This window comes from Protopterus annectens, chromosome 14.part0 (assembly GCF_019279795.1).
Source record: "Protopterus annectens isolate FY-2018-M chromosome 14.part0, PAN1.0, whole genome shotgun sequence".
NCBI classification, from domain to species: Eukaryota; Metazoa; Chordata; order Ceratodontiformes; family Protopteridae; genus Protopterus; species Protopterus annectens.
This window is the reverse complement of record NC_056748.1, coordinates 812,219,935-812,234,201: the sequence shown is the minus strand read 5'-3', so window position 1 is coordinate 812,234,201 and position 14,267 is coordinate 812,219,935. Positions and strand designations below refer to the sequence as shown.

The window sequence follows — 14,267 nt, the reverse complement described above, 5'->3', positions numbered from 1 at the left end:
TTGCTTTACTACGTGTAGATCGGGACTAAATTTCATTTTAGTGGCATTCCTGAGATAGTGCTCAGGTTCTTTTCTGCCAGCCTCACTTTAATTGCATCAGAAGCAGGTCATAGTGGTTTATGTATGTATGTAGGGAGTGCTTGAAACTGGGCTTGTCGCTTGAGTAAATGTCAGGCAGTTATTAGTTAATATTCTGTGTATGTTCTTCCCATAATCCGTGGATAATAGTAATGCCTGTATGTAATCTTACTTCCTGTAAGAGAATTTCTGTTTTAAGCCATTCAACTCCTTAAGTTGCAGTATGGCAAATTGGTGCCATAGTATTATAGTTCTCTTCTACAGCAGACCCTCTAGATTCACTAAAGCATTTTTTGAAGGCAGTTAATGCATTCTTAAAATCTTTAACATTATTTTGAATATTTTGCTGAAGGGACAAATTATTTTTCAGTGCAGGTGTAGTTAAATCAGGTAGTTCCAGAACAGCTGCATGTAGTTCTTTAACTGAGGTAGAAATATCGAGCCTACTCTGATTGTAATTCCAGACTGCCAAAACATTTATCATTGTATATTAAATTATTGTCTTCTCTGTGAGCATTTAACAAGGCGATTTTCTTGACAGCGTTCTGAGGTAGTTTTATCTCCTTACAGGACCTTGCTCAATGGCTACTCTACTTGCACCCATTTGACATATTCATTGTGGAACTGGGGCAGTCATTCATTCCCAGAATAAGTGAGAGCCCACTGGCTCATCCACTCCTGTCTGGGAATCCGAATCAGTCCTCCATTCTCCAGTGAGAGTCAGGCGGCAGGGAGTAGACCTGCTTGCTGATTCTCTGGGAGCATCCTCCTTGGGAGCTGGTCCAAGGTCAGGTATTTCTGCCTCTTGAGGGGAAGTGTACTTACACATGCTGAGTTTCACTTGTCTTATGAGTAAGAATACATTCAGAGACAGGGTGGACTTAGTAGGATCCGAGTCTGCTCCCACTAGGTGTCACCTGTGTGACAAGCCAGAACTGTCTGTTTTCCCTAGAATGGGACAGCTGCCAGCAACTGCTCAATGCCCTCCTCTCTGGCCAGTTCCTACAGGTACTCAAGCACTAATTGCATTTGGGTCACTTGTGTAGTAGGCAGGGCTTTATCTATTTATGCAGCAGAGCTAGCCAATAAATATTTGTTTTAAGCAGACGTCTTGTGAGACTACATTGCTGATTTTATTGGGTCCACATTCTCACTTTTCTAGATTTTAGCAATGGTGGTTGCCTTTTTATGGTTTTACTTTATAATTTCGAAATACTAAAATACCGAATTTTAGTATTTCGAGACTATAAAGTCGAAAGTGCAGTTACGCAAAACTGCATAATGACGAATGCAGAAATGTCAACTCCACCATTGTATTGTCACCTTCGTGACGTGCGGTGCGGTTTGTGGATTTAGCTGGGGATTCAGGTAAGTGGTGTTCTTGTAAGGGTATTGGGTAGGGATTTTAGTGTGTGTGTGTGTGTGTGTGTGTGTGTAGTGGTGGGTTTAATGTGTGTGCGTTTAGTGTGACCTCAGAGTTAGTGCATATATAAGTAGCGGGAGTGTGGGGGGTGCAGGGGGGCTTGCCCCCCTGCTTATAGGCAGGGTAGGTGTGTGTGTTATGTTGTTTGTGTGTGTTGGTTGTGTGTTTTTTAGTGTCATTAGGTAGGTGTATGTGTGCTTGTTTGTGTGGTGGTGTGTATATTTGAATGATCTTGATTTTGAATTTCGCGGTTGTGGGTTTCGTTTTTTTTTTGGCTTTCAGTTTTATAGTCTCAAGATACTAAAATTCTGTATTTTAGTATTTCGAGAGTATAAAGTGAATCCCCCTTTTGTTTAGTTAATGTAGGTTATCTTACGACATCTTCAAGTACCTATATGTTAATTGCTACCATAACATGGTCTGACTAGGTTGTGATGCCCGTGCACTGACCCAGCAATCAAGGAGCCTCAGTACTCACCACTAACACCAGTGAGGGGCATCCATGTAGGGAAAGATAAATATACACACAGTAAAATTTTTCTTAAGAGCACACAGAGATCACAGTCAGTCTGGGGCTGGCTTCTCCCCTTTCTCTCCAGATTGCCAATAAGACTCCCCACTGGCACAGCTGTAGGGTCCCTCAGCCTAGTGGGCAGACTAATAACTCCAGCACCCTCTCTGTCCAACCAGTGTTTCATGTCCCTGCCCAGGTAGCTCACACACACACACTTTGAGATAAGAGTTATATACAACCACACAGACACTCCTGGGGAAGGCTGGCACAGGGTTCTCCAGCTGTGCCCCTTTTACCCAGACTATACGGTAGTAACACTTGCCACTACCCAGTAATATTTATTGGCTACTATAAGGCCCTTAGAAAAGGGTGTCCACTTATACTAAGTAATATTATTATCCAAATGGTAAGTGTGACTGAACAGCAATGCTATCTGAGTAGCTTTGTGCAATATCACTGAATACATGCAATGTACTCGTAGAGCTTAAATTATCTCTACACAAAACAGCCACAGTTGAAAGGTTTAAACATATTTAATAAATAAAAACACAAGACAATACTTCTTATTACACAGTGCTAGTCAAGAGTTCAGAGATCACAAAGAAATAGTTAAAATAATACAGCAGAAAAGTTCTGACATCAATACAGAAAAAAGACTAATCTAATCTTCCTGTTTCCTAGCTATATCAAAGAGAAAACACAGTTCTAAAATAAACTTGCATGTAGAACACAGGCAGAGTGCTGGTGAGAGTTGGATGTTCTCAAGACAAATGCTCAGTGCTGTCATTGTTTCTGTCCTTAAATTGATACCACAGTACCACTGATTCGTTTCAGATTACATCATTTCTTTCTGGTTCCCAGGCTAACAGAAACTCAGAGGTTAATGGCCCTTTTTATCTTGCAGCTGGACAGGAAGCCAGAGCAATAAAATACATTATACATGTAAATTCTAGACATTAAGTCTGGCCTCAAAACAATAGACAGAATGCCTCCCTCTAGACATCTCGTCTCCGAGTTTTAGATCAAAGAAGTTCACAATGCTTGACTTCTCACATTTCTTACAGCAGAGTGCACTGTTACTTTTTTTTTCAGTTCAACATCCAATACAGTCTTTTCACATTTAAGAGAACAAGCCTGTGGCTTACATTAATATTTACAAATGACAGAATTATCTACAAAATTCTATCTGGCTAGGCTGGCAGCCTTCACCTGTCTTCACATAGGCACTTCAAGAACACAGCTCCCTTAACACACACCTGAAATGAGTCCCAGATGAGGTGGATAACTACGTGGGACTCTTCCTTCCATTTGACCTGTGCAGAAAAGTCCTTTACAGTCCTATATGATATATAGTCACCATATCATTTGTCTGCAGAAAAGGCCCTGTGTGATAAATATTCCACTGTCTCTAGTGCTTGAACAGTCTGTCCGTCCAGTATGAGTGAATGAATTTTCTTGAATTTAGGCCATTTATCTTATTTTATATTCTTGTTTGTCTTTAATGTGTGCACATTCCTTGCCTTTGACTCAAACCAGGAGACTAGGGGCTTCTGTTCTGGCAATTGGTGAAGAGGACTAAGGCACTGAGCTATTAATGACCTGATACCTGTGGTACAAGGTTTGATTCCTTCAGCCTTCATTTGCCTGATGTGTGTAACCTTTGGGCTAGGATTTTAAATGGTCTCCTGGACTGTATTCCCGAAACCCGTTTGTGCTTTCCCAGCTCACTGTATGTGATGCCATTATGTTCTGCTGGCAGGAGGTATATGTGCTTTGAGTGTAATTGTTTTTCAGAGTAGAGCTGTGGTTACGCAGAAAGGAAAATTCCAAAATGGTACGTTACAGTGGGCCTTCTCACAGGTCATCTAATACAATGACTACATATCTGTTATTTTCAAGCATGTATCCCATCTTGTGGACTGAGCATCTGCTAGAAGCATTCCAGTGTTTATGCCTAACGTTATGCAATATTTTACCATAAATTCATTCATTAAACCCCCAATATTCTTTTGCTAAAAATCAGTTAATTCATAGGAAAATGCATGAAAAAATGCTTCTGCTTATGTTGAATGTTTACTGACGTTTTTCCTTTGAGATGTTTTATATGGACAGAATGGAATATATTATGAAAGCTAATCTGTTTTATCTTATGCCATTTAAACAAAGGCCTTCCTGTTTGTTGCTAGACCAACATTCAAGTGCTATGGTCATTGTATTTTGTTACAGTAAGTAAAACAAAACATTAACCATGAAATTCACAGGTTACCTTCACTAATTCTGTTGCTGTTTCAGTCAACATTTTTCAAGAATGTTTATGCAAAGGAATCTTGAAACTGCAATTTGGATGGCAGGTAATAAGCTGGACAGCCCAGTGAAAAGACAGTAGGGTTTGGTAGACAGTCATGCAACATATTTCATAAACCGTGTAACAACCCTGTCTGTCTTTTTTATTCTGCTTTGGATTTTGTGAAGTGTTGCACTGTAACATAGATGTCATTAAAAGAAGACAGTTGATGTTTTCTTTCGGCTTTTCCCAGTTAGGGGTCGCCACAACAGAACTCTGGTCCACTAATGATTCGGCAGCAGTCGATTTTTATGGTGCTGAGGTGCCAGCCCGACACCCAACCTTCAACGAAGGCACGCCCATTCACACGTCTTTTGAATGCCACTCGACCACGGGGAGGACATGCAGACTCCACACAGAAGGCGCTCCAGCTGAGAATCGAACGGGAGAACCTCTTGCTGTGAGGCGACAATGGTACCGCTGCACCACTGCGGCTTACATCAAAATAAGACAGTTGTCTTTCAGCTTTTCCCAGTTAGGGGTTGCCACAGCGGAACTCCGGTCCGCTAATGATTGGCAGTAGATTTTCACGAACGCCGAGGTGCCAGCTCGACGTTCAACCTTCAACGAAGGCACGCCCATTTACGCATGTCTTTCTAACGCCCACCCAACCGCGGGGAGGACATGCAGACTCCACATGGTGAAATACTCGCCATAGCTAGAAAATTTCAAGACAGACTGCTGGAGCAGTGTACATACTGCCCTATAATTTTCATTCTGATCTCCCTTTGTGTGCCTATTTCTAATGGCTTGTATATAGTTAATGGTATGCTGATAATGTGTAAATTCATTAGCAGTAACTAAAGATTTAATGATTTGGACAAGCCTCTCATTAAAAGAACTAAAGTTTAAGTGAGTGTGTGTCATTTTCTAAGTAATAGCAAGTCCATGCCAGCTAAATAACAGTGCCTTACCAGTGTGGTACATATATTATCTCTTTTACTAAACAGATATTTTAACTGGTGGAAAAATAGGCTGATGACAGCAGATGTTGCTAAGCAAGGAGCACAGTGTTACACTGATGCAAACACTTCTGGAATGTCTCCTGCTGAAGTGCTCAGGGCAAAAATTAAAAAAAAAAATCTCAAAAGACAGGATTGACTTATTTTTACAGAGGGACTTACAACTAGAACTTTGGCTTACTTCACTCCAATTTTTATCAAGATGCTGGAAATTAGTGTCATAAAACTACAGTGGAGAACTAATAAAGCAGAAAACAAAAACCTTTCCTTACAGCTACCACCTAGGAACACTTAGTCTGTTATCAGGTCTGTCTGATGGAACATTCCACAAGAATTCTGTGTTGCTTTGCATATTGCTGAAGCCTTCTTTATTGCTCTATTCTTTAGTCTGCAGTAACTATTTTGAGAGATTTGTTTTTCCTTTTTGATTTGGGAACCATTTTCCCAAGTTTTTTATCTTAATTTCCGATAATGCAGCAATACTTCAAATAACTAGTTAATTTACATCTGTGATTTTTTTTTTCTTTTTGTACTTTGAAGTGATGAAAACTGTTTTGTTTTCATTATTAATTGAATATCTGCTGTTTCTTCCCCCAGATGTTGACACAATTGTGAAGTTTGCTCAGCTGGAATTCCGCTTTGGGGATAGCGAACGTGCCAAGAGCATGTTTGAGTCCACGCTTGATAACTACCCCAAACGTACAGATTTGTGGTCAATATACATCGACATGGTAATAAAGCATGGCACTCAGAAAGAAGTACGGTAAGTGATACATAAATGTTATTCCATACACTTGGGAAAACGTATATGATCCTGTATTACATTTTGTATAAAATGTAATCTGGTGTACAGCTAGAAGAAAGTTAGGAGTGACCATGATCTGTCCAGGTGTATAAATCCAGTGAACAGTGTGCAGATTTGTTTTCTACTGTTGCTGTTATGCGCTTGTCCTTTTCTTGTAAACCAAGCTGTAAGCTTCTTCCAAGTTTTAGTTTACAAAGCAGTTCCCATAGATGCGTTCATTTTTGTCAATGTTTATAGTGGTCTCTGCCATCCTCCTTTGTTTAGCACTTGACCAGTTTCCTGTGTGCAATTAATTTATGAATTGACCACAGTGTTGTTGATAACCAGGAGGATAATATCTAGCCTTACAAACCTGGAATGAGACAATGCAAGGTTGCTCAAAACGTAGATCTAGGTAAGTTTACTAGAAGCTAGGTAAGTTTACTAGAAACATTGCATGATAAAGTGAATATAATCTTAGATGTACTTCCTCCCATCTTCCTACCTGACAAGTAATTATTGATTCTGCAGCTGCTAGGTGAATCATACTATAATGGCACACCAGACCTCTCCATTGTATCTGGTGCCATATTATCCCTGAGAAATGGAAATATCTGTTTGACACTGATTTTGGGAAATGTGTCTGTATATTAATAGTGGCACATTCAGTGCTTAACAGGATGTACTTTGGGCTAAGTTCTAACTTTTTGATAGTTTTGTGTGATGCTATAAAGAGCACTGTAGGCATCCTGTTACTTGTGTCGTTAGCATGTACATGGGTTGCTTTTATGTGCATTATTTGTGGTAGAAGTGTATGCATGGATGCTGTACAATCAGTGACATGTAGATGTCTTGTCACCTGTATAGAAGTTAGTATAGTTCAAATTGGTGATGTTTTACTTGCTACTCGAGATGATTAGGGTGTCATCAATAATGTTAGTGCATTCCACTGTGAAAGACTAAGGTTTTGAGACAAATGCTTATTTCATGTTGTAGCCTATGATATCGGGCAGTTGTCCAAAGTTCCCAAGTCTGGCACTGTTTCATTGGTTGGGTCAGAAATGTCAGGATTCAGCATCATTTTCAGTAGACAGCTTTTATTGCAGCCAACACAGCAAATCAGTATAAACTATGCTAACACTTTCTTGTCACACCCAAATGAGTACTGTTCATAAATTATAACATATTTTAGTGCAAGTTAATTCTTAAAAAGGACTACACTAGACATTGTCATTAAAAGGACAATGACCTTTCATACATATGCACCACATATATACAAGAATTTATCCGCTTTATACCACTTCTCACCACAGTAAAGCCTCCTTGTATGATTAATTGTTTGAAATGTGACTCTTAAATTACTTTCACCACGTGTAGGCACATCATTTTTTTGGAATTTGTGCAGGAGGTTGTCCTGATTTGACCACAACTACTTTTGTGTCACAACCTTCAGAGCCTTTGCAGCCACAGCATTAAGGTTATTAGGGTGATTTGTGTATTTTAGCATGTCATGTTTATTATCTGATAGTATATTTATGGCCCTACCTTTGAATTTCTCCTTTGTTTTCTTTATTCAGCACTATAGTTCTTTCCATTAGCTGTCTTCTGTCAGTGTTATAGGTAGCCATCAGATGCATGCTTTCTGTTATTACATAATCTGTTTATATCATATCATAACATGAGCTAGTTGTAAACACAGAATATGCAGGTACTTGACTGCTTGCATCTACACACCATGTTTTCACTGTTCTACACAACAAGGGGAGCCTGTCTTGTATTAATTGTGTACAAATCAGTGCACCTCTTATGTCTGCAGAATTTTGGTTTCCTCTTTTAATTGACTAGAGAGAGAGAGAGAGAGAGAGACGGAGAGAGATGGTTTGAGACTGAAGGCAAATGGGTGCCTCCAGAAGTCCTACTAATCCTGAGATTGAAATATGTCAGAATTCTACCTATTCCAAGGTGACCTCAAGTGTAACTAGCAGTGTCTGGGGTTTAGTTGGCAGAACCTCCCTTGCAAAATAAATAAAAATGAAATTTTTAAATTTTCCTGCTATTTTAATCACTGTACTTCTCACTTTTTAGACACCTTTATTAAATCACACATGAAGCAATGGCCTGTACTTCACACTTTATTGAAAACTTCTGTGGGTCATTTAGTTATACAGCCATTTGACTACTGTGTTTTGTAGCGTTAGTCTTGGAGTTATATTTACTACCTGACAACATGCATCATGCTCAAATCGCTGGAATATGCACCATATCAGAAGTCCTTTATACTTTGGGGATGTGTACAGATAGTCTAGAATACTATGTTGATCTGATGTTGTCATTTTCATTCTTCCTCAGCATATGGGTCTCTGATCCAACTCAGCCAATCTCTTTAGATTCCTGGATCTGACTCTGTACCTCCTCCTTTTACCCATAATGCCCCTTACTTGCCAGATTACCTCAGATCTTGTTTGCCACTCTAACAGATCGTTCGGGATTTCATTTTTTTAAGCTGCAGGTGGCTATTTGGGTATTGTAAGTAAATATCTTCTTGTTACTGTTTGTACCTATTTAGCCCTTCCTCTCTCTACTTTTCTTTTACCTTCATGATCACTGTTTTGGTAGTTTTTATCATACCATTGTTGGTACTAGGCCTTTCCTAATTTCTTTCTGTACCTCTTGAGGTATTCTTTCTACCATTGTTGGTAGATGATCTTTATTTTCCCCCTACAGGAAAAGACAAACTTTCCCTCAGTGTGCAAGATGGAAAGACCTTGTCTGCTGTTGGAATCTGTTTCTCTACCCCGCAGACTTTTCTCTAGGAATCAGCACAGTGGTAAGAAGATGTGGTTTTGAAAATCTCAAGGACGTTTTCAGGACTAATTTGGGGATTTTTCTCCCAGAGGCAGAGGGGGGAATAGTAACTGAAGATTCCGTCCTCATGGCAGAAGAGGTCTGCAGAACCAAGGGTCTTGAGACTCTTTCTCAGATAGACCCTTTCAGTACTCCTGAAAGGTTGCCCAACTGTTTTCTCTGGAGACAGTCAGGAAGCACTTTTCCATGCACCAAAATGCCTGGACAGCCATCACAAGAGATTCTTGGATGAAAAGGATCATATCCAGAGGATACTTCTTTCTCTCTTCACAAAGCCCCTCGCAAAAGAGAGGTCTCCCTGATGTTCCACCCAATCAGAGAGAGTTAGCAGCCTTAGAAGTTCAAAAGCTGCTAGAAAACAGAGTCACACAAAAGGTCCCACCAGGCCAAGCAGGATCCGGAATTTACTCGAGGTTGTTTTTAGTGCTAAAGAAATTGGGGCACCTGAGACCTATTCTAGGTTTCAGTCATCTAAATCAATTTGTGAAGAACTCCATGTTCCAAATGGTCACAGTTCAATCCATTCTGCTGCTTCTACAGGTGGACTGGATATACTCTGTAGATCAAGATGCATACTATCACTTCAAAATAGGTACTCTCGAAGATATCTGCGCTTTCGGCTGAGAGACTGTCATTACCGGTTTAGAGATCTGCCCTTTTGTCTCACCACAGCCCTCAGGGTGTTCAGCAAGTACATGGCATTGGTGGCAACTCATCTCAGACTACATGGATTCAGAGTGTTTCCTTGTTTGGAGAGCCGGTTCCTTTCTGCACCAACCAAGCATCTCCTAAAGAATGCCAAGGATTACTTACTCCAGTTGTGTCCATTCCTAGGGATCACAGTAAATCTTTCCAGGTCCAAACTTCAACCAGTTCAAGTCTTGGAGTTTATAGGAGCTCACATGGACACAGTTCATATTCATACCCCAGAGCAGAATTTGTTCCCTAAGATTCTATGTCATATAGGTTCTAGACCATCCCTCTCTTCCTGCGGGACTGGTTTTCAAGCTTTAGGTTTGGTGGCTGCAACGATCACCCTGTTACCCATAGCTCGCTTTCACATGAGAATTCTCCAATCACTGGGAGGTTGGCATAATGGTTAAGTTGTTTACCTTACAAACACAAGGTGCACGGTTTGATTCTCACATGGTATAATTGTCTAGCCTTAAAAAATAGTCCACAAGAACAGTTGGCCTAGTACTAGTCTATGAACCGATGACCCTGTGTTGGTACAATGATTGGTGGTTCGGCATCTGTTGAAGTATCCTGTAAAGATTTTGAGAGCTTACAAGGATTTCTTACATTGGTGGAATCCAGTCCATTGAGCTTTGTCAGGGACTCCCATTTTTCTTTCCTCCCCCGAAGGCCACACTGACCACAGATGACTCCTAGTTGGGGTGGCATTTTTTGGCACAGGCTCTTCAGGGTACATGGTCCCCAGAAGACCATTTTGCATATCAATGTCTTAAGAGATGAGAGTGGTCCTATTAGCATTGCAGACGTTTCAGAACTGTCACGCTCTAGGTATGATTGCTATCCAGATAGACAATATGTCAGTGGTTTGGTGCATCAACAAACAGGGGGGAACCAGATCTTCTCCCCTTTGCTAAGAAGCAATGAGATTCTGGCAGTGGTCAATCTCCTGCAACTGCTTTATTGCAGCAATGTGGTCTCTCAATTCTGTAGTGACAGTAATGATTTTTCATCACTGAAGTCAACCTTGCTGTTGACCTCTTTGCATCTCCTGTCAACAAGTGCAGCAGGTTCTTTAACCTAATTCTCCTTCGGGGGAGTCACCGAGAGATGCTTTAGTCCACGTTTGCCCCCCCCCCCCGTCTCTTGTATGCTTATCCCCCCTTCTCTTAATACCCAAATTTCTTCAGATAGCACAACAGTTGAAGAGCAAGGTAATCCTCATTGCCCTCCACTGGCCTGTGCAAGCATGCTTCCCATTCCTGTAGTCTCACCTTCTGTATCCACCTTGGACACCAGACTGATCTACTTTTGCACCCATTGGGAATAATTCATCCGGACATTCAGGACCTCAAGTTAACCACATGGTTTCTCTAATTCCAGTGATGGCTAGACAGTCCGTCCTTTTCTGTCCAGTTCATCAGATTTTATCCTCATCTCAAAAACTTTCTTCTAGAAACATTCTAAGAGTAAATGGAAGAGATTTTCATACTGGGCAGAACAAAGAAAACTGGATCCCTTTACAGCTTTGATTCCTACTCTATTAGATTGTCTGGCTTAATTTTTTCAGGGTGATCCCAGTTTCTACACCGTAAAAGTCCAGCTTGTAGCCATCTCTAATTACCACATAGGGCATAATGCCTTCCCCTAGCATTTTCTAAAATTTGTAAGGCTTTTCTGAAGGGTACTGTTCTGCTTAGACCCAGTAAGAAACTCTACTCCACCCTGGGGTCTTACTGTTAATAAAAGTTTAATCCAGTCCCCCTTTGAACCTTCAGGTAAGTCGGACCTAAAATTTCTTTCTTAGAAAAACATTTTTTTGTTGCCATTATGTCTGTGAAGTGAGTTTCTGAACTCTAAGCACTCTCTTCAAGATCGCCTTATTTGTTTTTTCTCTTCCACAAAGATGGAGTGACCTTGCATACAAACCCTTCTTTCCTGCCAAAAGTTGAGTCAAACATGAATCAAATCAATTTAGCAGTCTTTCCAAAATGTAACAATAAGAGAGAATACATGCTACATTTTTTTTTACATAGAAAACTTTGTTTTTACCTACATAGAGTAAAAGAATTTTGAAAAACTGAACAGTTGTGTTTGTTTCCTTTGCAAAAAGCAAATTGGGAAAACCAGTATCTAAAGTTACTTTGGCTAAACAGATTGCATTTCCTTTGTATAGACTCTAAAAGGATTGTCTTTAGCTGAATCTCTTAAGACTCATTTGACTAGATCCATGGCTACATCATCTGCCATTTGGGCTAGAGCTTCAATTGATGACATTTTGTGCTGTGGCCACATGGTCCAATTGTCATAAATGTATTGCTCATTACAAGTTGGACATCATATCCAGGAACGGGGCTGCTTTTGGCTCTACACTTCTCCGGACTATCCTTCCATGATGGTTACCCAAGATTATTGTAGCTGGGGACTATCTCACATACGTTGAGTAATGAATGAAAATGACAGCATCAGGTATTAGTTATGTACTTAAAATAACTATGCATCTGTGTTGTCCATTTTCATTCTTCCTTAACTCCCCACCCTCCTTCCCCTATCCTTATCCTTTGGGAATGACCTGATGAGGTATATGGGAGCTATTGTTCCCACTTTGAGCCCCTACTCTGTTTCTCTTCTGTTTGTTGTTATAACTATAAGTATCTATGCTTTCAGACATATTTAACAGCAGCAAACTCTGTATCTCAGGTAATCTGGCAAGTAAAGGGTGTTCTAGGTAAGGGAAGGAGCTTGTGATTCTGATCCAATAATCTAAAGAGATTGGTCAGGTTGCATCCAAGGATCAGATCTGAGGTCTATACACTGAGGACAAGTGAAAATGAACAACACAGATACATAGTTATTGTGAGTACGTAACTTTAATTTATGCCACATTGCTGTGAATTGTCATGATTATAATTGTGATTAGGTTACGGTCTTGATTAGCATTATCTGTTATGTCTTCTACAGCATGGTTAATTTATTAGTGTGGTTGCATTTCTCTAACTGCATTACCTGTAGTTGACGTGTTTTAACACTATAGTTCTGTTATGTGAGGTAATGTTTGTTAAATGTTTGAATGGTTTGTTCTGTGAATTGTGATATTGGCTGCTAAACTTGTACATTTGACAGTTTATACATTCAGTTTGAGATGCTCAATGGATGCATGACTTTTTATTGATTTGTCAGTCTACTTTAGGTGACCCTACTTAATAATCAACTATAAGGTCATTACGTTCTCCCATCACTTATTAACTCTAAGGTTGCTGTAATATTGGGAGAAGGGACAATTCTCCTGTTGAAGTGGGATTTTAATGGTGGACATCAGTCAGTTCTGTGTGCTCGTGCACACACACACACACACACACTTGAAGCTGATTCAAGTCCCTTTTGTAGGAGTGCCACCTGCTGAAAGTTCAGTACTGTGCTGCACTGCATAGGGATTTAGGGGCTTGATCTTGGACAGGTGATGCTTATGTTCCATACAGGCAAGGCATCTCAGGCATGCAGAAATAAGCATTCTCAATTGTTTGTCATAGCAACAGACTGCACCTCATTGGAGAACTGATAAGAGGGGGGGTCTTGGATTTTATATATATATATATATATATATATATATATATATATATATATATATATATATATATAATATGTACAGAATATGTGTGTGAATTAGAGGGAGAATAGAGGAATGGTGAGGATGCAAGGAGTAGAGGTGGTGAAAGTGGATGAGTTTAAATACTTGGGATCAATAGTTCAGAGTAATGGTGAGTGTGGAAGAGAGGTGAAGAGAGTACAGGCAGGATGGATTGGGTGGAGAAGAGTGTCAGGAGTGATTTGTGACAGATGAGTACCAGTAAGAGTGAAAGGCAAGGTCTACAAGAGGGTAGTGAGACCAGCTATGTTATATGGGTTGGAGACAGTGGCATTGACAAAAAGGCAGGAGTTAGAGCTGGATGTGGCAGAGTTAAAGATGTTAACATTTGCAGTGGGTGTGACGAGGTTGGACAGGATTAAGAATAAGTATATTAGAGGGTCAGCCCAGGTTGGAAGGTTTGGAGACAAAGCCAGAGAGGCAAGATTATGTTGGTTTGGACATGTGCTGAGGAGGGATGCTGAGTATATTGTGAAAGAGATGCTAAGGATGAAGCTACCAGGTAACAGGAAAAGAGGAAGGCCTAAGATAAGGTTTATGGATGTGGTGAGAGAGGACATGCAGGTGGTTGGTGTGATAGAGCAAGATGCAGAGGACAGAAAGAAATGGAAACAGATGATCCGCTGTGGCGACCCCTGACAGGAACAGCTGAAAGAAGATGATGATGATATATATATATATATATATATATATATATATATATATATATATATATTTTTTTTAAACAGGCCGTATCTTTTATTAAATTATTACATATGACATAGGCAATTGTACATGTATATAAATGAAAACAAACCATGTTGACATAATTTTAGTTGGACATCATACATCACTTACCTATCCAGTCATTGTCAAACATTACATAGCTCATTCAAATCCTGCCGCCTTTTAAACCGCTTTCTTCCTCTGCATGTATTGTTCCCACAGTTCCATTTTTTTTCTTTGTCATTTGCTCCTA

General features: G+C 40.0%; 1 protein-coding gene across 1 annotated transcript in view; it reads left to right on the top strand.

The window, feature by feature from the left end:
- PDCD11 (programmed cell death 11) overlaps positions 1 to 14,267 on the top strand; it is a 1,563,481-nt gene that overhangs the window by 1,524,067 nt on the left and 25,147 nt on the right. Inside the window, 1 exon segment of the mRNA XM_044056566.1 lies at positions 5,919 to 6,084. Coding sequence (XP_043912501.1) covers positions 5,919 to 6,084 — 166 coding nt within the window.